This window comes from Denticeps clupeoides, chromosome 4 (assembly GCF_900700375.1).
Source record: "Denticeps clupeoides chromosome 4, fDenClu1.1, whole genome shotgun sequence".
Taxonomy (NCBI): domain Eukaryota; kingdom Metazoa; phylum Chordata; class Actinopteri; order Clupeiformes; family Denticipitidae; genus Denticeps; species Denticeps clupeoides.
Genome location: NC_041710.1, coordinates 20,482,373 through 20,505,699, shown reverse-complemented (window position 1 = coordinate 20,505,699; position 23,327 = coordinate 20,482,373). Strand labels below are relative to the sequence as shown.

Genomic DNA, 23,327 nt, shown 5'->3' with positions numbered 1-23,327 from the left:
TTTTTTTTACTCTTGATGAGCCCAGTTCCAGACAGCAGAACTACTTAATAAACCTATCCTAGTTAAGTTCCCCCTTTGATTAAATGCCGCTCCAGAGAGGCTGTGGGCTGAGTTCCGTGCGGGTGAATGTGGGACAAGCTAAGTTTGGTTGGGGTGAGAGGCGGGTTGAACAGACACATGCCAGACGCTGCCGCACATCAGAGGCTGTGCGCCACACTGAACCGTACATGAACCCAACCAAGCAGAGAGGGGGAGAGTGAGGGGAGGAAAAAAAAATGAGAGAGGGAACCAAAAAGCAAGAGAGAATCGTTTGAAGAGAGGCATGCAGCTGGGTTCGTGGAGAGGGTACGCGACGGGGCGGAGTGAGACGCAGATAAGGCTGCCATTGTGAGCGGGAATCAGAAGCAGTGCCTCCGCCGGCGACGGAACACTTTTGAACGCCAATGCCGAGCGATGCTCTGTTCGCCCCTTCCCACCGTTTGGGATAGCGTTTCATGCTAATTCGCCTGCCTTGCCCGAAAATTGCCCTCGAATCCTCCTTACCTCGTCTCCCCACCAGAGGGAGCGGAATAAAGCGACACACTCAGCTCAATCACTGGATGTTAATTCGCCTTTCCCCGGAGTTTCATCCTCCCCCCTTCTCTTCACCGGATGATTCCCACAGCCCCTGCAAATGGCTCAGACACCGGATTCATTAAATTGGCTGGTCCGGGCCAGAAGTACCGAGGCCTACTGCCTCCACTGAACTGCAAAGTCGGCAGGATGCTGGAGGTCATCTGGAGTCCATCTTGGCTCGGTCCCTCTCAGCCTGTAATTGTATCAATAAGTGTGTTAATGTGTCCTTTCTGATGATGGGACGTGCAGGTCTGATGGTGGAACGGGGCGTTACTGTTGTGTCTGTGTCCATGTGCGTCCCACATCCACAAAACCCGCCCAAGACCCAGCGTCTCTTTTTCACTCTTCTTGACTTGCCGCTCACCTCTGTCTTTTTGCTTGTGTTTTTTCCTCTGCGCTCTCCTCCTCCCCTCCCCTCCCCTCCTGTCATGCACACTCCCATTCTGCCAGATGACGTCACCCCTGCGCCGCTATCAATGCTAACGGCTAACGGCTAGCACAAAGAGCGCTGCCAGCAGGGAATGGCAAATGGGACACGGGCAGGCGATCCCTCAAACGCCAAGTCGTGTTTCCCTCTGTGACAGTATGACGATCCGCCACCTCTTCCTCCCTGGCTATAATTCATTCCGTTGCGCATTTGTCCTCCCTCACTCCTCCATCTCGCTCTCCCCTCCTGTGCCTAACACCCGTAATTAAACCCGCGCTCGCTTTTCCACCTTTGGCCCCGCTGGGGGTGTAGAGGGGCTCCATCCTTCTTTAATTAGATAACAAAGGAGACCCCACTGCCCCACCCCCATAAGAGACACACACACTGTCCCTGCATTTCCTTCAGCGGAGGAAAGAGGGGATGGTTTTGCTGAGTCTAGAAGCCAACACACCATCCTCAATATTTCATTAACACGATTGAGTAAGGAGGGAGAAGGTGGAATTTAAAAAAAAAAAAAAAAAAGAGGGGAGAGGGGGAAAACCTGGTGTAACAAGCAGGCGAGGTACAAGAGGGAGCAACTGGGATGCGTTGCCATAACAACGAGTTTAGCAGGCCGCCCACTAGCTTGCTTGTGTGTGTTTGAGAGAGAGAGAGAGAGAGAGAGAGAAGGAGGGAGAACGAGTGAAGGATAGACTGTGTGTGTGTCAGTGGGCAATAATGGGTGGGTGCTTAGAAAAAACTGTGCATGGCGAGCCTAGACGTGATTGGTCACACCTCTCTTGTCTTTGTGAGGACTAGAGCATGCTGGGAAGGAGCCCAGAGGAAATGCTCGTTTTTTTTTTTTCTCCTCCTCCTTTTTCTGAAGGCTGCAGCTGAGGAGCTGTTCCTCAGTCTATTGGGATTTGGCTGAAGAGACTGAGAGAGGGACAGAGGTACTGAATATTCCATTCTCTCTCTCCCTCTCTGCTCTCCTCTATCAGACTGCGTCACCTGACATCCTGCTGGACGTGTTATTTTGTTGAGATGGCATGTTTGCATTCAAGGTGCATGGAAAGACATGGCTGGTTTCGCAGGCTAATTAACCTCCGGAGTGTCCTGTAATAATTCATGAGCCATTGTTTTACTTGTTTTAAATCACTACAATCAATTTGCTTTACCTTCTCACTGAAGGTTTAGAATTAGCTTAGATGCAAAAAAAAAACCCTTTGTTTATTTCATACTGACAGTTTGTTGTGGAATTATTTCCAGTTCTGGTTATGTCCAGTGTGGGCGTGTTTGTGGGTGTGTGTGTTTGCTTGGGGATTTACCAGCTCCAGAGCAGCTCATACACCTGCTGAAGAGGATGGCTTGCAGTATCCGTCCTTCTTTCTGTCTAGACATCATGTATGTGATCAGTTTTTCATTTCCTCTGGGGTACAAATCAACAGCCAATTCTTCTATGTACTTTGTTGAGCCTGGAATGGGAATGTATGTTTGCAGTCATTTAAATGTTTATTCTAATTTTGACCAATTCTGTCCATGTCACCCACTCAATTACTCAATTGTAGTATACAGCTCAAACATTCATGCTCAGTATGGTTTCATGTCATTGCAGCATCAGGAGGAGATTTTGCTAAACAAACTGACCAAGCCTGTTGACAGACACAGCCCATGAGCAACATTTACCAACCCAGTAGTCTGGTCAGTTCATAAATAGCCCAAATTGTTAGTAGACATTGCTAAAGAGACTACAGGCTCCCACAAGCCTTTATGATAACATTGCAGTATCAATAAAATTACTGAGGACCATTACTGAAGCGATTTTAGAAAACATCACTGGAGGTAATTCCAGTGGTTCTGTTTAGTCAGTAAAGCCATCAAAATTGTCAGTATTAGCCATTAATTACTACAAAAGTAGTGAGTTTGGTCATAGGAATATATCAAATTGAGGAACATTATTTCTGACTGAGATATAACAACTAAATTATTATGGCTCATTATGTATTTTTAAGATTATTCTGTAAAAATATTCTGTATTCTGTAGAGCTGTTATCTGAAATAAATAGTTTGTCTATAACTTCTTTAACCAAACTGAAATCATGTTCTAAATTTAAAAAAAAATGGTCACAATTGTTTTGTATAGGCCTTTATATATGCTATAAAGGCCAGTAATAATGAACACCGTGGCTTGAAGGGACAGTGCAGAGCATCGGCTCTCTGACAGCCTGCCAGCCAGAACGGCGCTCACTCCATGTGGATGATGTCATCCTCCCAGCATCCCGCAGTGCTGATAGTGGCGTGCTTGGCCTGTGGTTGGGCTCTGCTGAGTCTAAGCTCTCTGCTGAGGAGACGTTTTGTTTGGAAGTTTGTTGTGCAGCGAGGTATCAATTTGTCAATATGCAAGGATGTTTTTAGGTTATTCAGTATTCAGTACAGATTTTTCTTTGTTTGAGAGACCTACAGAAACATTAAGAAATTAACCTGTCCTCACAAGCGTTTATTAGATCATATTTTTGCTTTGTAGTGCATACCACTGTTCTGTTCAGCATATGAGTTGGCATCATTAGGATTTGATACAAGATAATAGGAATGGCATTACTACAGACTTTCATTTTTGAATTCAAATGTTGTGTGCCAAAACGTTCTGAACTGGAAAATTTTAACCTTTTTATTGTGTAATCAAGTTTTTTTGTCATTGTGATATACTGCAGCACAGCACACAGTGCACACAACAAAACGTGTCCTTTCCATTTAACCCATCACCCTTAGTGAGCAGTGGACAGCCATGAAAGGCACCCGGGGGGCAGTGTGTGGGGACGGTGCTTTGCTCAATGGGAACCCACAACCCTTTGGTTATGAGTTCGCTTCCTTACCCACTAGGCCACCCAGTGCAGTAACAGTGCAGTAACAATGAATCTTAAAATGAAAATATTGAAAAATATCGTCTGTTGTCCCAAAAAAAACCACACCATTGAAGACTTTGTCACTTTCTCAGTTCCTTGTCGTTGAAGAGAGATTGTCTGATAATGCTATTAATTTGTGACTCCTCTTTAGGTATTTTGTACCCACTATATTGGCGTGTGTATTTGACCACATATCGAACAGGATTACATATAAGCTTTATCCTTAATTAATCTGGATAATTAACAGATGTAAGGCTTGAGTAATTGATTAGGACTAAGGTATGAGAATGGTTTTGTAAAGTTAAATATAGTTTACTATATTGTGTCTGAGTTTGCAATGATTTGTAGAACAAGTGTAGATCCCAATCAGCAAAAAAAACGTATGCTTTTTTAAAGATGTGATAACTTTTTATAAAGCCTTGCAGGACATTTCCAGTTAAAAATACATTTTCTTTAGTTGAGTATTTAGATAATTGACTGCTTGCTGGAGTCTTTAGCTTGTGGTAATATAAATTAACCAATCTTAACCCTCATTGATACCAAGAGTAGCATGGTCTGAGCTAACAACAGCCCCAAAATCTGCCAAACATTTGCCCCTCGCTGTGTTTATGTGACAATATTCTTCACCTCATAACATCCTATGGCAGTTTAGGGTTTATTAGGTGTTGCTGGACTGAATATCGAATGGAACTGGGTCTGGAACACTGACATTTGGCAGTTTTCCTCTGACTTTTTTGCTTAGGTTTTCCTCTCTACACCCCAATTTGCAGTTCTCCATAAAAAAAAAACATATGCCACCTGACTTCCTCAAGAAACAAAACTTCTAAATAGGTTGAATGAAAACTAAACTGTTTTTTGTTGCAGATTTATCAACAACCTCTTGTTCTCTCTCATATTTAGGTGATGTGTCTCCCATCAGCATGTCACCCATCAGCCAGTCCCAGTTCATTCCACTGGGGGAGATCCTGTGTCTGGCCATATCAGCTATGAACTCGGCCCGCAAGTCTGTCACACAGGATGCACTCATGGAACACCTTGCAACATGCTTCCCAGGTAAACACTCACCCAACAGACAGCAATACAGTACCTTTTGTTGTGTACATCACACCCACAAAATCATTAGTGATTTGAACTTGTGGTCCACTTATTCAAATGGAAGAGTTGGATTGCTGCTGTTAGCACAGAAGCAGTCTGCACTCCTGCTGACACTGCTTCAATGATGTCATCCCTGGGCTGTCCGTCCAAGGGCCTGAGAGCAACTGCAGAATCATTAAGTAGTCTTACAGACACATCAAGCTGCCAACATTTCCCCATGCTTTTTTCTTTTCCTGCAAATTTTTGACTCAATTCGACTCAATTGACTCAACAGAATGAAACTTGCAAAGTGGAAATGAGTAAATCCATTGTGGGACAAATGTAAAGGTTTGGGTTTCCAATTTTATGGTCTTAGGAAGATTCCATTGCATTTGGCATCCTATTAGCAAGGTGACCACGTTTTTTGTTGACGTAAGTGGCTTTGACCTATAATCTAGGTATATCATTACTTTTCAAGTTTTACACAGTTTTTCAAGGCCATTCTAGTGGTATGGAAGCCTGGCCCACTGATCCAGTTAGGAGGGTCTGTCTTCTTGCCCAGCCCACTTAGCCGATGAGTCTCTGCAGTCTGGTGTTAGTTATAGCCTTCAATCAAATTATTCATCTCCAGTTGCTGGCCTAACTGTGCTCAGTTTAAGGTTTATTTTTTAATCACTCGCTCATTTAATAAGATCCCTCTGGTCTTATTGCCATTTGAAGTCTGAGACATAACATAGAAATGGTATATATGAAAGTATGGGTACTAGTTCAGAAATAAGTGTGCTGTCCATCGATGGGTAAGTGTGTATGTGTGAAAGAGACTTTGAGTAGGCTGAAGGGCATGGAGGACATTTCTGCGATGAAATATTGATCAAAAGGGATAGCCAGTCTCCCTCTCTCCCCTGAATAAAGCAGCCTGAAATGTGACGCCTATAAGCCCTTTGAACTGTGTGTACAGCAGCTTGAGAGAGAGCATGAGTGTATGTATTAGGGTGGGGGGTCTTTGTGATGTCAGTGTCGATAACTCATTACACTGAGGGTTGCTGCTGACTGCAAACTTGGACTAAGCTGTAATGTCAAACTCATTTATGGTGAGGGACGGCAACATAGGCAACATTTTGCCTATTACAGTATAAGTATAAGAGAAGAACTGCTCACAAATGTAATGCTTCTGTTTACCATATTTCTGACCTGGGATTTTGACTGCACTGTTGTGAGTGACAATATTTCTCAATATTGACACATGCTGCTACCTGTTGCATGTTGCTTAGGAACAGCTGGATCGTTTCTTGTAGTCTAGATTCTCTCAAAATAATATTACACACCGTACCACTGTGCTCTTTTTATGATTTCACAAGAGCTTGGTGGTACCAAATCAGCTCTCATTCTTGAACTACCATTAAACATTGCTAGAAAATATTCAGAAAAATAATAAGGAAGTCAATTTCTTTTTACTCCTGTAAGTTCTTAGAAAACATTCTAATAATTGTCACCTGTAACCTGTACTAACCAGTCAATGTTGAGAATGAAAAACATTCCCGTTTTACTTATTATGTAATCCCCAATTAGAGTGACAGAGAAAATGTACCACTAGCAAGCTCTTCAATCTTCACATTGTCTAAATGTCATTTTGACATGAAACCAATGACTTCAATCAGGATAGTCTGTTATGATCAGTAGATGACAATTGTAAAAGCACTCTGCCAATTTGCTAAAAAAAATAGCCTTCAAGCAACCCACCACCCTGGCTGGCCACAGAATGACTAGATTGCAGTAGCCACCCAATCAGAGGATGCCCATCCATTTTACGCAGCTCTGTTTTAGACACCACAGCCAATCAGAATGGGGACCAACTTCACTGAATAGAGCAGTACTATTCTTCACAAACAGACCCAGGGGGACGGAGATGGGCGGGGGTGGAGGGGTATTTGGAGGAGGTATACAGAGTGGAATCTCTGGATTGCGTCATGTTGGTATGGCAACTAACTCAGTATGATGTAATGGCAAGCAACACTTAACCCTCACTAGTTACAGCTTATCGGCTGATTTATCCAGCTTGAGCAGTGTGTGTGTGGTTATGTGAGTGTGTCTGTTTTTGTTTGTGTATTTAAGCTTATTGGGGTAAAGTGAGGACTACGGAGGAGCATTAAGGACACTGTGTACCCTGAAGTAATACGTTCCGTCTGCTGTTTTACATCTGAACACTGTCTGTATATGGTTGTCTGCTATACATATATGTTTTGTGGAACACTTGGGTATTTGAGGATTTTAAACTAGACTTTACACATGATGACAGTATGTGTTGTAATGCATGGTTGTTGCTAAAATACATCTGACAGACCGATGCAGACTTCACTGAAATCTGTTGAAGCGACAGTCTTTATGACCTGTGACTGTTAGCCCTTGCAACAGCATTGCTCAAGCTGAATTACACTCTCACTTACACTTTTGGGGTTTATGCTACCTTGCACAACCCAAAATTCCTCAGGGTAATGCCATAATCTTTAAAGCTGCTTTTTTACAGGATGTCTCGTCCATGGCTATTAATTACAGTTAATGGACATAGACTGTTTAGTCAGCCGAATGGCACCAATTTGAGTGTGATGATGAAAGGTGCGGTAATTCCTGGTGCATTGTGATTGGTGTGCTGGTGTTGTGTGACTGTCCTTTAGATTGGCACCTTGCTCCTCTAGAGATCACACGTACTCAGGTTTTATCCTCTTGTTTGGCTTTACAAATGATTTGTGGCCTATAAAGCTAACCCTAGTATGAAACCGCTAATCTCAGTTCAATGTCTTTTCCATGCTACTCAGTGTCTCTTGTGTCACTGTGTGATAACATTGAGACACACTTACGCATTTCTAAATTATCTGCTGATGTTGGTAAACCTTTGGAAGTATGGTGACTAGCTAGAAACCTGATTCACGAGGCCTGTGAAAGGTGTGGAAAAGGGTTTTTGAGACTATCTTTAGTTCAGCCAACAAAAAAGTAGCTGGCTGGCTGGCTGATTGAAAGGTACCAAAAACTGTACTATGTTGTAGTGTCTATACATAAGTCAGACAATAAGAAGGTTACAAGTTAATCTAAATATCCTACATAGGAAGACCATGAGCTGCCATTTGAAAGTGCTCAGTGACTGAGCTGCTCTGACCTCAAGGGGAAGTTCATTCCTCCACTGAGGGGCCAAGACAGAGAAGAGTCTAGATGAGTGTCTTCCTCGTACCTTCAGAGATGAAGGGACCAGGTGAGCAGTACTGGAGGCTCGGAGAATACAAGGTGCAGTGCGAGGTATAATAAGGGATGTGATGTAAGATGGTGCTACTCCATGTTTGGCTTTGTAAGCCAGCATCAGTATTTTGAATCAATGGGAGCCAGTGGAGGGAACGTAGCAGTGGGTTGGTGTGGGAGAATTTGGGAAGGTTGAAGATCAGTCGTGCTGCTGCTGGAATGAATATTATTTCAGTTTTGGTGGGATTGAGTTTGAGGTGATGGGCTGCCATTCAAGATGAGATGTGAGTTAGACATGCAGAGATTTTGGAAGCAGTATGTAGATCTGATGGAGGAAAAGAGAGGCAAATAGAAAACAGAGGAAAAGAGAAGCTGAGTTGTGTGTCGTCGGCATAGCAGTGGTAGGATAATACATGTGAGGAAATTACATCACCAAGTGATCTCGTGTAGAGGGAGACATAGTACTGAGCCTTGAGGGACACCAGTGGAGAGTCTACGTGAGACAGAGGTGGATCCTTTCCAAGTCAATTGGTAAGACTGCTCATCAAGGTAGGAAACAAACCACTGCCATGCTGGGCCCCAAATTCCAAGCCTCTTCAGGATAGACAAGAGAGTCTTGTGTAACTGTGTCGAATGCTGCAGAGAGGTCGAGGAGAATAAGTACTGATGACAGTTTTGCCGATATGGCTGCATGTAGCTTCTCAGAAACAGCCAGAAGGGCAGTCTCAGTAGAATGAGCTGTTCTGAAGCCGGACTGGTTAGGATCCAGGAGGTTGTTGTGTGACAGATGAAGTGATAATTAATGCATGGTCTATAATGCATTCATTTAATCAATTGTACAATAGATTACTTAAACACATTTACATTTACAGCATTTGGCAGACACTTTTGTCCAGAGTGACATATCCATCACTGAAATTCCTTGTTTTGTTTACACGGACCCGATCTGTAGATACTGTTCAGAACCTAACCATTTAAAAATAATATATAGAAAGTGTTCTTTAGCGCTCTTTTAGTCCAAATATGTTCTAAACAGGAAGGTTTTTAGCATCTTTAATGACTCTAGAGGAAGTTCATTCCACCACCTAGAAGAGAGATTGGGGGACAGAGAGATGTGAGATCTGTGGTAGGATGGTGCTGACCCTTCCTTGGCTTTGTTGGAAAGCATCAGTATTTTGAATCTGCCAGTGAAGGGAATGCAGCAGTGGAGTTGTGTGGGAGAATTTGGGAAGGTTGAAAACAATGTTCTGCAGTGTTCAGGATCAACTGGAGAGGTGAAGCACTAAGCAGAAGTCCAGTTCGGAGATGACCAAAGATTGGACAAGTATCTGAGTAGTCTGTGTAGACGAATCGTCCTAATGTTGCAGAGAATCCAAAATGAACACACACATAGCCTCATTTATAAGCATTCAGTATCTTAGAATCAAGTGTAAAGCTGGAGAGCTGAAAGTTTTGACACTTTGTTGTGTGGTCATCAGTGCACTTTTCCAATGGGATTTGTGTTTTAGGGTATTCTCAAATACAAATGCTGTGATATGACTCTGTTGTGATATGACACATTTTGTAATTCCGCAAATAGTGTGGGGATTTTCAGGAATGTAAAATGTACATTAACGAATGGGCAAAACAGTTGCCAAAAACGAATGTGATATAAAAACTATTGTGATATAAAACCGGTAATGTGCTGTGAAGAACCTTTTCTGTGAAGCACTGTTTTAAGTTCAAATCGTAGTGTATTATAATTCTCATTTAAGGTAATACCCCTTGATACCATGTATTAATCACTGGTTAATACTGTATTTGTTTTTTACACAAACTTCCTGTAAGTTCATGCAATACAGTATCTGGCAACTACTGTTGCAAATAATGCACTGTAACCTATTTTCTAGTAATTATTTTGAATTTAACTATTTAAACTAGCATAATTTTGCAGTATATTTTGTATAATCCAGCAAATATCACAATATACAATTTATTTTAAATATACACATTTTTATTGATCTATTACAAAATATATTATGTCAGACATAACAATACTTCACAATGCGCAGTAATCTTTTTAAGACATTAATTGGAATACAGCATAATCAACAGGAACACACAAATTTAGTGCCAGCGGTAGAAATGTAAGTTTAAAGAAGCGTTAAAAATTATATGCCACCTTTAAATCAATCTACCAGCTTCCCATTCTTTTTCAACACTAACAGGTAATCAGACTTGAAAAGCAAGATCCGACCCAGCCAAAACCATTTACAAGTAGCAAATCATATGGAAAGAATAGGTACAATACGTAGACTGTGTTTGTAGACTGATTATTTACCGCATAAGCTCAACCCGACCTGAACCTGATTAAAATCATAAAAATTCCGCCCGAACCCGACGCGAACCAAAATACTTCCACACGGTGCTCTTGCTTTTTATATTTTCTATCAAGCTTGGTCTGTCTCTCATGTAAACATTGGGTCCTCCAGATAACTGGGGGAGGGGCTATCTGTTGCAGTGGAAATTGTTGTAATCAGTCAGCAATTTCCATGAACTGGCAGATGCAAAACTGAAATGTAAGTATTGATACCAGTGCTAATGATATCAAAATTGATACTATATTTTAGCATTGATTAATATCTGTGAATCGATTTTTTTTGACAACCCTACTACAAACACCAGTCAAAGTCCATTAACTTTCTAAGAAGGCTGCAGACACTTGCATTCATGGACTGCTTCTTTCTCTGCACCACCTTTCCTCGTGCTTTTCTGGGACCAACCTTAGAACCAGTGGTAGGATTAATCCCCACAAAACATCTGCAAAGTTTGGAAAACAGATAAATAACATGATACCTTCACAGTCCTGGGAATCTGGGAATTACCTAACTCAACTACTCAGTTCAACTGTTTAGTTTATCAGCTACACAACTTAATTGTGTTAAATAATACATTGCTCTTTTCATGTAATCTAAAATGTATTTTATTGTAGATATTTGTAGTTACAATTCGGTATGTTTGCATAATGAGTTACCTCTGGATGAAGTCCAAGGTGCAGACAGCTTCCCCTTGGTATTCAAGGTTAAAAATGTAATAAGTAGCGAAGACAGCTGCTAGACCTGCCACAAGGTTATGATGTGGAGGTATGACAATCTGATCCTCTATGCTAAACATCAAATTCAATGATGACAATATCTCACCTACAACCAATTAACACACACGCTCACACAAAAATAGAGAAAATAAAAGGATATTTTGCACAAGAAATATATAGATGTACAGTACAGGCCAAAAGTTTGGACACACCTCATTCACTGTGTTTTCCCACATGTGTTCACATGTGTTCATTCATAGTTTTGATGCCTTCAGTGAGAATCTACCAATGATTATGGTCATGAAAATAAAGAAAACACATTGAATGAGAAGGTGTGTCCAAACTTTCGCCTGTACTGTATATACCTTGAGAGAGAGAGAGAGAGAGAGAGAGAGAGAGAGAGAGAGAGAGAGAGAGAGAGAGAGATCCTTGGGGAATCTGGCATGATGTGGCTGATGCCTGAAATATAGGTTGTATACGTTAAAATTAATGACAGTGTGGTCATTCATAGATTGTCTTGTGTCATGTTAACACTGGAATTTAAATCTAAGCATTTGCATTAACTGTTAAAATGAGGGCATCCACTTTCTTAAGAGGGAATATCCAGTGGCTTCAAACCTTGAGATGACTTGCTTTACAACTTCATTTAAATGGTCTCTTGGACCGTTTTTCAGCTGGTTAAAGACAGAGTCAAATTTGATTCCCCCTTCACTGTTATTGCCAGTAGTTTCTCTGCCCTGTATGTTCTGCTCATGGGACTGAGAATGTTATAGGAATTCTCCCTACACAAATTCACAAGCTGCATATGATCAATATTTGATCTGAGATATGGTGGAATGTTGCCTAGAGTTAAATATACAGCAAGTACCGTATGCTTTCTTTTCACGTCTTTATAACGTATCAAGGCCAAAGAAGATGCTTCAATTTCAAACAATGTGTTTTGTGACATTTCGATTTGTTTTGTGATGAATAATTGTTTAAGTCAATAATGTACTTCCTCATGAGATCTTTTGAATGATCTAGATGTAAATGGAGCAACAAGTGTTTCTTTTATGGGAATGTATTGGGCAAAGCACTATCTGAACGTAAGTATAAAGGCAGGCATTCAACATAGTTGAAGCTATTAAAGATTATCTTTTGGCACTGATAGTTTTTTAAAAGACTGTTGCAGAGGATCTTGTTTTTTAAGTTTATCAATTACATCATTTATAGTAGAATCAGGAATGTGGAGGAATGCCAATTTGTCTTTCAATTTTGAGAATACATGAAACTGAACAAGGCTATGAATGTCATTGAATTCTTTAGAAATAGTTTGAATTACTGACTCAGGCAAAAGCAGTTTAGCGTGAAGCTCAATTTAAAACAATGTCAAATTGTTCAAAACTGTGTTTCATCAACATCAAGAACATGTTGTACACCACTGTCACACTCATCATTCAAAGATGTATCAAGATTCTAAATGGTTAACCTGCACTGAATCAAAGAGATGTGACTTTTAGACAAATGAAATGTAAATGTGCTTTTACCTCTATATGTTTTACATCCCTTGAAAGGACAAACAATTTCTCTGCCCTCTTCTAAATGGTCCTTTAAATGAGAAATGAAATCTTTCAAACAATCAAACTGACAACCTTCATGCATGTGAACATTCTGAAACACCTCAAATGAAAGATTGATTTGGTGAATTTTTGTGTAGTTTTGTATGCTGAGTGAATGCTATTATGCTATTACACTCTTGTTGTTACACAACTTGCAAATCAGCATTACTGATATATGTACAAGCCGTCAGGACGCCTGTTGTTCATACTGATTCAGCTGCTCACAAACCCCTAACAATTTCCCCTAAAAAAAAACTGTTATCTGTTAGTTGTAACAACCAACAGATAACTTCTTACATTAGCAGTATTTCAATCACTCCTTCCTGCTGGGTTTTAGATTGTAAATGCAACAGCTAATGTGCATGTACAGATGATTGTACACATCCTCGGTTAACACTTAATCCAAATAGAAAATCTGTGACCAGTTTTCTACAGGTAATTAACTGTAATATTTAGTTTTGACCTGTTGTAACCATCAAATGTTCCATGATGCGCTGCATTTTACAGCTTACATACTGTAAAATCATTAGACAATACTTGACTGTGTAATTTTACAGTGTTAATTGTATACAAATTGCATACAAATCCTGACATGGTTTTTACATTTACACTTTTACATTTAATCCTCAGGTGTCCCAACACCAAGTCCAGAGATCCTGCGTCACACACTGAATATGCTTGTGCGGGAAAGGAAGATCTACCCCACGCCGGAGGGCTACTTTATTGTCACGCCACAGACCTACTTCATCACACCCTCACTCATACGCACTAACAGCAAGTGGTATCACCTGGAAGAGCGGCATCCTGACCGACAGCAACAAAAGCAACAACAACAGCAGCAGCAGCAACAACAACAACAACCGCCGGCGCCACAGCAGTGCACGTCCCCGCAGTCCGGGACAGTCACCCCCTCAACATCGGGGTGTGTCCGGGAGCGAACTTCACACCACAAGAACCACTGCGACTCCTACAACTCTTATCGGGAGGACGTGCCTAGCCTCCACACCTCCACGCTGCAGAGGAAGTCGCCTAAGGAGCCAAAGGGAGAACCGCCTTCATATCCCCAACCACCACCACCTCCTTCCTCTGCCCAGCACCCAATGCCACCTGAGGCCCCTGACAAAAGCAAAAGTGCAGCTGCCTTCTCCTACAAGACTGACACACTCACCAAGAAGAAAGAAGGCAGCAGTGTAGGAGGTAGTAGTGAGAAACAGTCCAAGAAGTTTGGGCTGAAGCTCTTCCGTCTGAGCTTCAAAAAGGACAAGACCAAGCAGTTGGCCACATTCTCTGCCCAGTTCCCCCCTGAGGAGTGGCCCCTGCGGGATGAGGATGCCCCGGCAGCCACTGCCATCCCACGGGAGGTGGAGATGGAGATTATCCGGCGTATCAACCCTGACTTGACAGTAGAGAATGTGGCTAGGCATACAGCCGTGATGAAGCGTCTCGAGGAGGAACGAGCTCAGCGCAGCAAAGCGAGCTCATCTGCGCAGCACAGCGCCCGCAGCCGACGCAGTCGTGGGCATCGCAGAGTCCCGCATGGGAAGTCACGTTCGCACAGCAAAACTCGTGCATCACGTGGGGATCCTTCCGAAGGCTCAAACCTGGACCTGATGGCTGCTGTGAATTTGGAACGAGACTATCGGTTCTTTAGCCACTCACTGGTGCGCTCGCCACGTGAGGGAATGTACACAGTTGAGCGCAGTCGCAGTGGCGGTACGTACCTAGTGCACAGCAATCCAAACATTGCTGAATCACACTTCCCAGTTACGCCTGAGTGGGATGTGTCAGGAGAGCTTGCCAAGCGGAGGACAGAGATGCCATTTCCTGAGCCTTCACGTGGGACTTCACATTCCCGTGTGCACCGCAGTCACAGCCACACACAGGACCGGAAGTCTCGCAATGAACGTAATGATAAGGCCAAGGAGAGATCCCGCTCCATGGACAACTCCAAGGGCCCACTGGGAGGTGCTGCATCCTCTCTGGGCACACCTGAGGACTATGATCGTAGTCCTGATGACAGGAATCATTACTATACTGATGATGGTACGCTTAGGGCATCGTCTCAACAAGCCCCGCACTATTCGCGGATCATGTTCTCAGCAGCCAAGTTCAGCTCCGAGGTATGTGTGCCTGATTTGGGGAAGGGGGGTCTTGATGAGTCAAGGATCTGTAGTCCATTGGAGAGGAATAAGAGCCGGGACAGCCTGCCGGCATACAGTGACCTGAAGGCCCTTTCGCCGAAGCCCCTGGCTGATGATTACTTCCAGTGCAATACGTCGAACGAAACAATCCTGACTGCGCCTTCCCCTCTGGGTAAGGCCGATCATGACACTTTAACTTCTTCAGATGGGATCAGGAAAGGCTCCCCAGCTGACCGCCAGACACCACACCCTACCTTGCCCCACCCCATAGATTACAAAGAGGACTCGTCCACTAAAGGACACAGTGGGTCTGGCAAACCCACACCTAGCCAGACCCCTGAGCCCATGCCCAATGGGCGTTTAATACCCCACCAACATAATGCTGACCCTGGGGGTGGAGGTGGAGGAGGAGGGGGCGGCTCAGGTGGTGTCAGCAGTGCCGTTGTTGACAAACGAAAAGAGATTTTCAGCAAAGACACTTTGTTCAAGCCTCCTCACAGTGTGTTGACTATGAGTTACGTGGACAGCTCTGGCTATTCCAAATCGGGCACACTACGAAAAACACCGCATATGAAATCGGCTGAGGTCCTTGACAGCTTGGAGCCCCAGTCACTGCCATCTAACACTACTTCTTCACCCGCCTCCTTGCCAGTCCTGCCAACCTCGGAACAAACCGTACCCTCTGCTTCCGAGGCGGGTTTCGACTACTATAATGTTTCAGATGATGACGAGGATGAAACAGAGGATACCTCACGGAAGGAGGCGGGTTCGGCAGATGGGAAGGGACGGGGAGAGGGAGGGCCATCAGGGGGTGGAGGTGGGGTCTGTGGCCCAGGTGGGGGTGGCACCATGAAGTGGCTTCTGGAAAGGGAGAAAGAGCGCGACTTGCAGCGGAAGTTTGAAAATAACCTTACACTGCTTAGCCCGAAGGAGACGGACAACAACAGCAGCCAGAAGTCGGCTCACTCGGCACGGCTCGACAGCATGGACAGCAGCAGTGTAACAGTGGACAGTGGGTTTAACTCTCCACGGTAAGCAGAGGTGGACTATCAGTGTCTGCACGGTTTTTATATGTCTGCTGATATGCTGGGCATTTTTGCAGTTTTGATATCTAAAAAAAATGTAATTCTCAGGGCTTAGACATGGAAGCAGGAATATATTTTATTATTGTTCTGAGGTCTCAGACAAGGAGCAAGCATTGGCTAGATCACTTTTTTTAGTCCCAAGATCCCCAACCTCAACCCAGCTGGGTTGCTGTGTAGAGCCAGATGGAATCTCCCTTCTCACCATGACAGCACTATGAACTGGGAGAGACAGGGAATGAGTGGGCATCCCCAGGCTCTGTGTGTGTCTGTGTGTTGTAGCTCCCAGTGAGTAAGAGGGTGAAGACTGACAGAGAGCCTATAAATAGTATCCTGACTCTGTGTGACTCACTCACCAGGTAAAGACAAGAGAATGAGCCCATAGTGACTGCAACTCCCCTGATATCAACTGCACAAAGATACACACACACACTGTGTGTGTGTGTGTGTGTGTGTGTGTGTGTGTCTGTCAACCAGAGTGCCAATGAGTTTCATGTTGTCTGTCTTTACATACATTTAATTTCACACAGTGTTCGACATTTCGCCACTATGAGTATATTGTTTCTGAATTATTGTTTATTAGTGTGCAGTGGTAATGTACATTTTTATGGGTTTTCTTCATTACATGTTTGGTTTTTTTTCCATCTTTCATTATGCTGTATTAATGTTCATGTTTGATAAAGGATGATTTGATATTATAAAGCTTTATAATTTATGTTTTACACCAGTCAACCATGACATTGTCTCTACACACCTATTATCATGTAGGTCCCCATCTTGCCACTAAAACAATCCTCTAAAGGTATGCTCTGGTATCAGTGGCATATCCTTTAAATCCTGTCAGCTGGTGCCTCCATAGATGTGACTTGGTCTTCCAAGACATCCCACAGATTTGGATTGAGATCTGGAGAATTTGGAGACAATACCTTGAACTTGTGTTGCTTATCTTCACCATTCCTGAGCCATTTTTGCGGTGTCAAATCATCCCTTTCTATAAAGTGGTGTAATTGGTCTCGTTAGCATTTAGTAGGTGGTGTTTGCCAAAGTCAATATAGCTACTCCATTTTATTTTAGGAATTAAATTAAGTAGTAATGGTCAGATATAGTCAGCTTATAAGAAGGGCAAAGTAAAAAGATTTTTTTTTTCTTTCCATGTTAAATAATGTAGTTTTTAAACATTATGGTTATCATGAACATTAGCACATTTTTTATAAATTGCCAGTCGTGTCACAATCATAATCCTTATGGTATGAATTAGTGATTAAATACTGAATTTACTCAGTAATATTGCTGACATTTAATACAGGCAGATGTATTAAATGAAAACATCTTAATCATATAGCCCATATTAGGTATTTGCATTTTTTTTTTTGTGCAGCTCAATTTCATTAGGTCAGTGTTTGCATCTTGTCTATGCATTTTCATTAACAGACTGAAATAGCTTACGTTCTTCTAATTTTAGCACCCTGTCTCCTCCAAACAAATATGTACAATCATTTACTAGTTCCTGGATGACTCATCACATTAGTGATGATGTCATTCCGCAGTCTCTGGAAAAGCACCAGTGCAGGGCTTTGCTATCATTTGTGCCGTGATTTATTTTAGAGACTACTTTTACTCAGAATGCTGTGTGGCCAAAAGCCTGCACCAAACCACAATTATTTGCTTAATCATGAATGGCAGGGAGCTAGGACTCTGCCATTAATTACTAATTGAATTTCGCTTTTGTGCTGCTGCCTGTCTGGGTGTGCCTCTATGTGATCATTCTTTTCATATTTCAATAAGAATTTATAAGAATGGGGTACGTAGGGGAGATTTTTGACTATTAAGATACAGGCTATTAGGCCCAGCGTTATAATAGATGAAGCTCATGGAGAGTGTTTTGAAATGTCATACACTACAAGTCAATAGTTTGGATGAACCTACTCTATGGTGTTATGGAGAGTAAGATTTAGACCATTTAGCAGAATCCAATGCAAGAAACATATTTACTATTTCTGTAGCAGGATTTGCCTCTTTTTTTTTTTTTTTTTACCTCCACGAATGCTTTGTTCACTATTGTCATAATAAAAAGCTGGTTAATGAGATGCTCATTAACATGAGTAATTGTTTAAAAAATGTATTAAACCTTCAGGACTGTTAGAAAATCATCCCCGTTGTCTAACTTATAGCTCCCTGCATTGGAGAGACTCAAATGTTAAAGTCATTGTATTATTTGTGTTATTTTGTAGTCCAGTGTCTTCACACACATACTCAGTACATTAAGTATTTTTACAGAATTAACAGATAAAAAAAATAAGAAAGGACTTCTTGCTATTTATCTATATATTGGATTGAAAGAACTTACTACCAACCCAGCCATTTGTGTTGAGGTAAAGTGAAGTGATTGTTATTGTGATGAACAGCACATAGTGCACACAACAAAATGTGTCATCTGCTTTTAACCCATCACCCTTGGTGAGCAGTGGGCAGCCATGACAGGCACAGCAGTGTGTGGGGACGGTGCTTTGGCCAGTGGCACCTCAGTGACACCTTGGCAGCTCGGGATTTGATCCAGCAATTGTGGGTCCGTTTCCTTACCCACTAGGCCACCACTGCTCCATGGTTGGTGTGTGTATTAATTTCTGTCACCAAGCAGATGGTTCTAAAACCAAAATTTTAAATGGCAGGAGCCCATAGCAATGATTGACAGTTCTCAGGCACCCTACTTCCTCAATCTGGAAGATTTAGACTTATTTTGACAGGAGCACGTGCATGGGTGTAATGCAACTTCCTGTCACTTCCCTTCTTTACTTCAGTTTTCTATGCATGAAGTACACCTAATACAACATCACCTAAGGATCATGTACATGATCAAACATAGCATGCAAATAGATTATCCACACTTCAATTCAAGCCTTCTGACTGACAGACTGAAATTGACAGAGGAAAGCATTCCCCATGAGCTACGTTTTATGTAGCATCTCACTCAGAGTCTCATAATTCTAATTTCTGGAAGAAAAGTTTCTTTTTGTTCTGGAATTAAGTCTCAAGATCTTACAACCATGATCAACACAAGCCTTTTGTTAAGGTTGAAAAGTGATATTATATTAAGATGCCTTCTTTCTGCCTTTCTTAAAACTAACTTTTTTCACTCTGTTCCTTTCTCTCATCCATTTTCCCTGAATCTCATGTTGCTGTTGATTGTCACCTGTCTTCTTCTGCCTCATTCCATTCATTCACTTTCTTCATCCTCTCTCGATCCATTCTTTCTCCATCCCTTCTATGTGTCTGGTCTTCCTTGTCCTCTCCTGCAGCACGCGTGAGAGCCTGGCCTCTAACACCTCAAGCATTGTGGAGAGCAACCGCCGGCAGAACCCCGCTCTGAGCCCCGGTCACATGGGCACCACCAGCATCGGGCCTCCCTTTAGCTTCCGCACCATTCCAGAGCCACCCACCACGCAGCCAGAGAAACTGCAGAAGTCCCCCAACTGTCTGGCCTCCATAACCAGTGTCTGACAGCGGCCTCTATAGGGGTGGTGTACAGGAGATGAAGGTGGTGGAGGGGTTGTGGCGGTGGAAAAGGACACCGGCGAGAACTAAGGGCGTGACCCATTGCCCCCCTCCCGCGGAAACGCTCCAACTACACTTGGGACTGTTAAACCCACAGGCATGGCTTCCAGAGACTGTTCACACGGTACACTGCAAAAAAAAAAAAAGAAAAAAAAAGAAAAAGAAAGGAAAACAACAAAAAATAAAAAGAGGAACACAACAGGACAACAAAAACTACATACAAAAGACGGGGAAAAAATTATTTTACCTTAGGTTAACAAACTATCAATCAGGAAATTCTCTGGTCTGAATTATACTAAGTGGAGTTTTGTCCCCTTATTACAAGATTGTGTCTTGAAATAAGTTGATAACCCTTGTATAGGAGAAGGATGGCAGTCAGTTAGTCACGTCAATAATATTACGCGTTACTATTTTTCCAAGTGTCACAATGATTTTCTTCCTTTCATGGAAAAAAATCATTTTGCTGGTAGATTCTGTTTGTGCTGGTTCGAAGAGTGAATGTTGAGACACACCAATGAAAGTGTTAAGGCAGTTGGGCAAAGTGATTGTGACTTTACAAAATATAAAAAGAAGTTAAAAAATATACAACCATATAGATTCTTTATCATTTGAGCAAATCTTAGTTCACTAACCTGTTGAATTTCTTGACAAAATAACCCATCGCCTCATGACAATAATAGTGCTCTACTGATAAAGAAATAAAAATTGGGTTAATTTTTGCCTTCTTATAATAAAAAAATGCTTAGAAGAAACTAGTAACAATCATGTTGAGACAATGATTCATCTAGGGGGGGAAATCTGTGTATTTCTGTTCTTGTTTTGATTTTGGTTGTTCAATAACACTATTCAAACACCTATAGTGCACATAAGTGCTTTGTATGCGACATGTACTGACAGAATTTACCTGTTTCATTAGATTTTTATCCAACATTTAATCTCAGGTCATAAATAGTTACTCTCTTAGATTATAAAAAAAAAAACAAACAAAAAAAACAAACCAACCTGGCATCTAGTTGGCTGTTTGTAGTGATTCAGTCCCATGAACCCAAGGTCTTTTGTGGACATCACTGTCGGTTTGGAAACATGCTTATCTAATTGTGTTGGCCCTTTCGCCTGGGTTTGCTTAGTTGTTGGATCACCGGCGAGGAAGAGAAAACGTGCGTGTCTAATGGCAGATGGACATTTTTATTTTTTATTTCTTGGTTGATTTTCTTTGGGGGGCGTCTGCATGCGCCGTTTTGAAAAGTTGTAACAATCTCCTTAGGGACTTGTGTGATCCTCCTCTGGAGGTCCAACCCTGTTGCTGCTGTGCTGTCAATTATTTAGTTTTACTTGTATGATTAGTATTATTATTATAATTCTTATTATTAATTGAGTTAAAACCTATTAAAAGAAACCTGGTGATTACCCCCCGACCCCCTCTCAATTCATTTGAGGTCTGTTGAAAGACATTGGGGTTCTCTTGTCTTTTAAGAGGAATGTACACAATGTCACCTCCTTGACCTGACTGCTTTTCACTTACATGCGTACAGATTGACTGCTGCATTTCAGCGTCTGTCCATAGGTCCTCACACTGCACTGGTGAATCGAAATTCAGTGTGACTCGCTGCTGTTCCTCTGGGGCTATAAACTACCAGCAGGCAGAGTGGTGAACAAGATGGCAGCACCATGTCTGTTAGGACTCAGACAATTTTTTGTTTGAATAGTTCCATAGCGACTGTGGTAAGGCGACGGACAGATTCACGAACCGAGAGGAGAGGTCAGGGAGAGAGCACTTCCTCCTGTGTCGGCTTTCGTATTGCTTTCATGTGGCCTCGGACTACAAGAATGCAGAAGACACTAAGCGTGTGCAGGCCTATTTTTCGTTTTTTTTTAAACGGTTAACCACTCTCTGCTCGCTGTCTCTGAATCTGTCTCTCACATTTACAGTGCAAACAACACATACAGCTGCATACTCTGACACTGGCATACTCTCTCACATGAACACACACACACACACACACACACACTTACACAAACACACATATGCACATAACTAGCTACCTCCACCACCTGTGTAATGGCGAGATCAAGGCATGTACAGATTTGGGTTATTTGCCTGTGAAACACGGCGATATCAGCCTCTACTCTGTGAATGTTGACATGGAGCGGTGGACATTGTAACTAAGAGGATTTCTATGCTGAAGAACTGGTATGAAGTGCTGTAGTACACTCATTGTCTCTCTTCAAGCCGGAGTGTCTTTTCACTTCTTTGCGAGTTGCGCATCATTTCCTTTTTTGCATCTTTTTGTTTGTTTTTGTTTTCTGGTTGCTACAATTGGCTCTTAATGTTTTTGCTTTTCTGTCTTCTCCCATGCATGAGTGTTAATTTGAATTAATTTGAATGGGTATTTCGTGGGTATGTTCACTGTAAACCTTATACTTCATCATAATGCATCTAGACGGAGGACACAAGCTCCTGAACGTCACAATATGTGATAATAAATCGAAAATTTTATGAATTATGCCCGTTCATGCTTCTCTTGCTGTTTTTGGTGTTTTGGTGTCATCTTTTTAAGATATTTACCGATAATGAAAAATACAATATGCAAATAAATTTCAGTTTGCCAGTGTATACAGCTGAACCCTCTTAGTGACTGTTCTAGCCATTCACGTATTTTTTTACCCTGTCCTTTGATCCCAGAAGGACAGGCCCGTATAAAATAAAATGGCGAACAAATAACACCCAGGTTATGTGATGTGTCCTGTATATTTCAATATTGCTGTGGCTTCTTGCTTCAGTCAATATTTGCTGCCCCATTGTCACGCATACAAGTTTAGGACAAAGAATGCATTCCAGAATGTTTCTTTCCAATTATGATGCCTTCAAATTCAATTTCTTTTTTATTACACTTTTTGTTTCCTTCAGCTTCATTTTATATTCTTGCCTCTGAGACTTTTGAGAGAACAATTGAGAGAATATCAGATGTATCTACTCGCTCCAGAGTCCCACATTTTTAGCAGCTTTAGAAAGTAATAAGATCATTTGATTTAGAAATGCTGAGAGGCCAGTCTGCTCTGTTGACACTCCTCTCCTGGTGAAGAGAGGATCTCACCTGGAACATACACTACATGTTAGGAAAAGCTCCGTCCCAGGATGCATTAAAAATTCCTGTTGCATTCCCGTTTTTTTTTTCTGTTTATTTGTTAAAAATTTTGTTAGAATGGTAATGTAATCAGTTGTTTTTATTTCATTTGATTTTAAAGCTTTTGGAAGTCAAAAGGGAGTATTGCAGCCAAGACTGCCTTGTATAAACATGTTTGCACTGAAATGCCTGGTCTGGTTGCTGTAAAGTCCATCCAAGAAGGATGCTTTGTTTATATTGTAAAATATTTCATATGAAATAAAATGACAAGTCCATGAAACGTCTTCCCTTAACATGATGGATTTTAGAACAGCATCAGACAACATTGTTTCTAAATGGTGACAGTGTACAGTACCATGCTGTAAATGAGGTTGGTCTGTCATGCTTAGTACAATAACTTCAAAAAGAAAAGAGAAGGATATGAGGGATCTTTTTGTAATGTCTATAATATTTGAGAAAAAAAAGTCCCTATTTGTGTAGTACTGGTGTTTAACTGTTGTTGTAGTGTATGTGATATACCCGGTCGGGAG

General features: G+C 41.9%; 1 protein-coding gene across 2 annotated transcripts in view; it reads left to right on the top strand.

Annotated features, from left to right (window-relative positions):
• The window catches only part of stox2a (storkhead box 2a), a 59,497-nt gene extending 37,321 nt beyond the window's left edge, over positions 1 to 22,176 (top strand). For both annotated transcript variants that reach the window (XM_028976805.1, XM_028976806.1), the window contains exons 2-4: positions 4,825 to 4,977; positions 13,528 to 16,069; positions 19,417 to 22,176. In XM_028976805.1, the coding sequence (XP_028832638.1) occupies positions 4,825 to 4,977; positions 13,528 to 16,069; positions 19,417 to 19,618 (2,897 nt within the window). In that variant the 3' untranslated portion in view covers positions 19,619 to 22,176. The remainder of the gene's footprint in view (positions 1 to 4,824; positions 4,978 to 13,527; positions 16,070 to 19,416) is intronic.
• Positions 22,177 to 23,327: the final 1,151 nt, after the last annotated feature.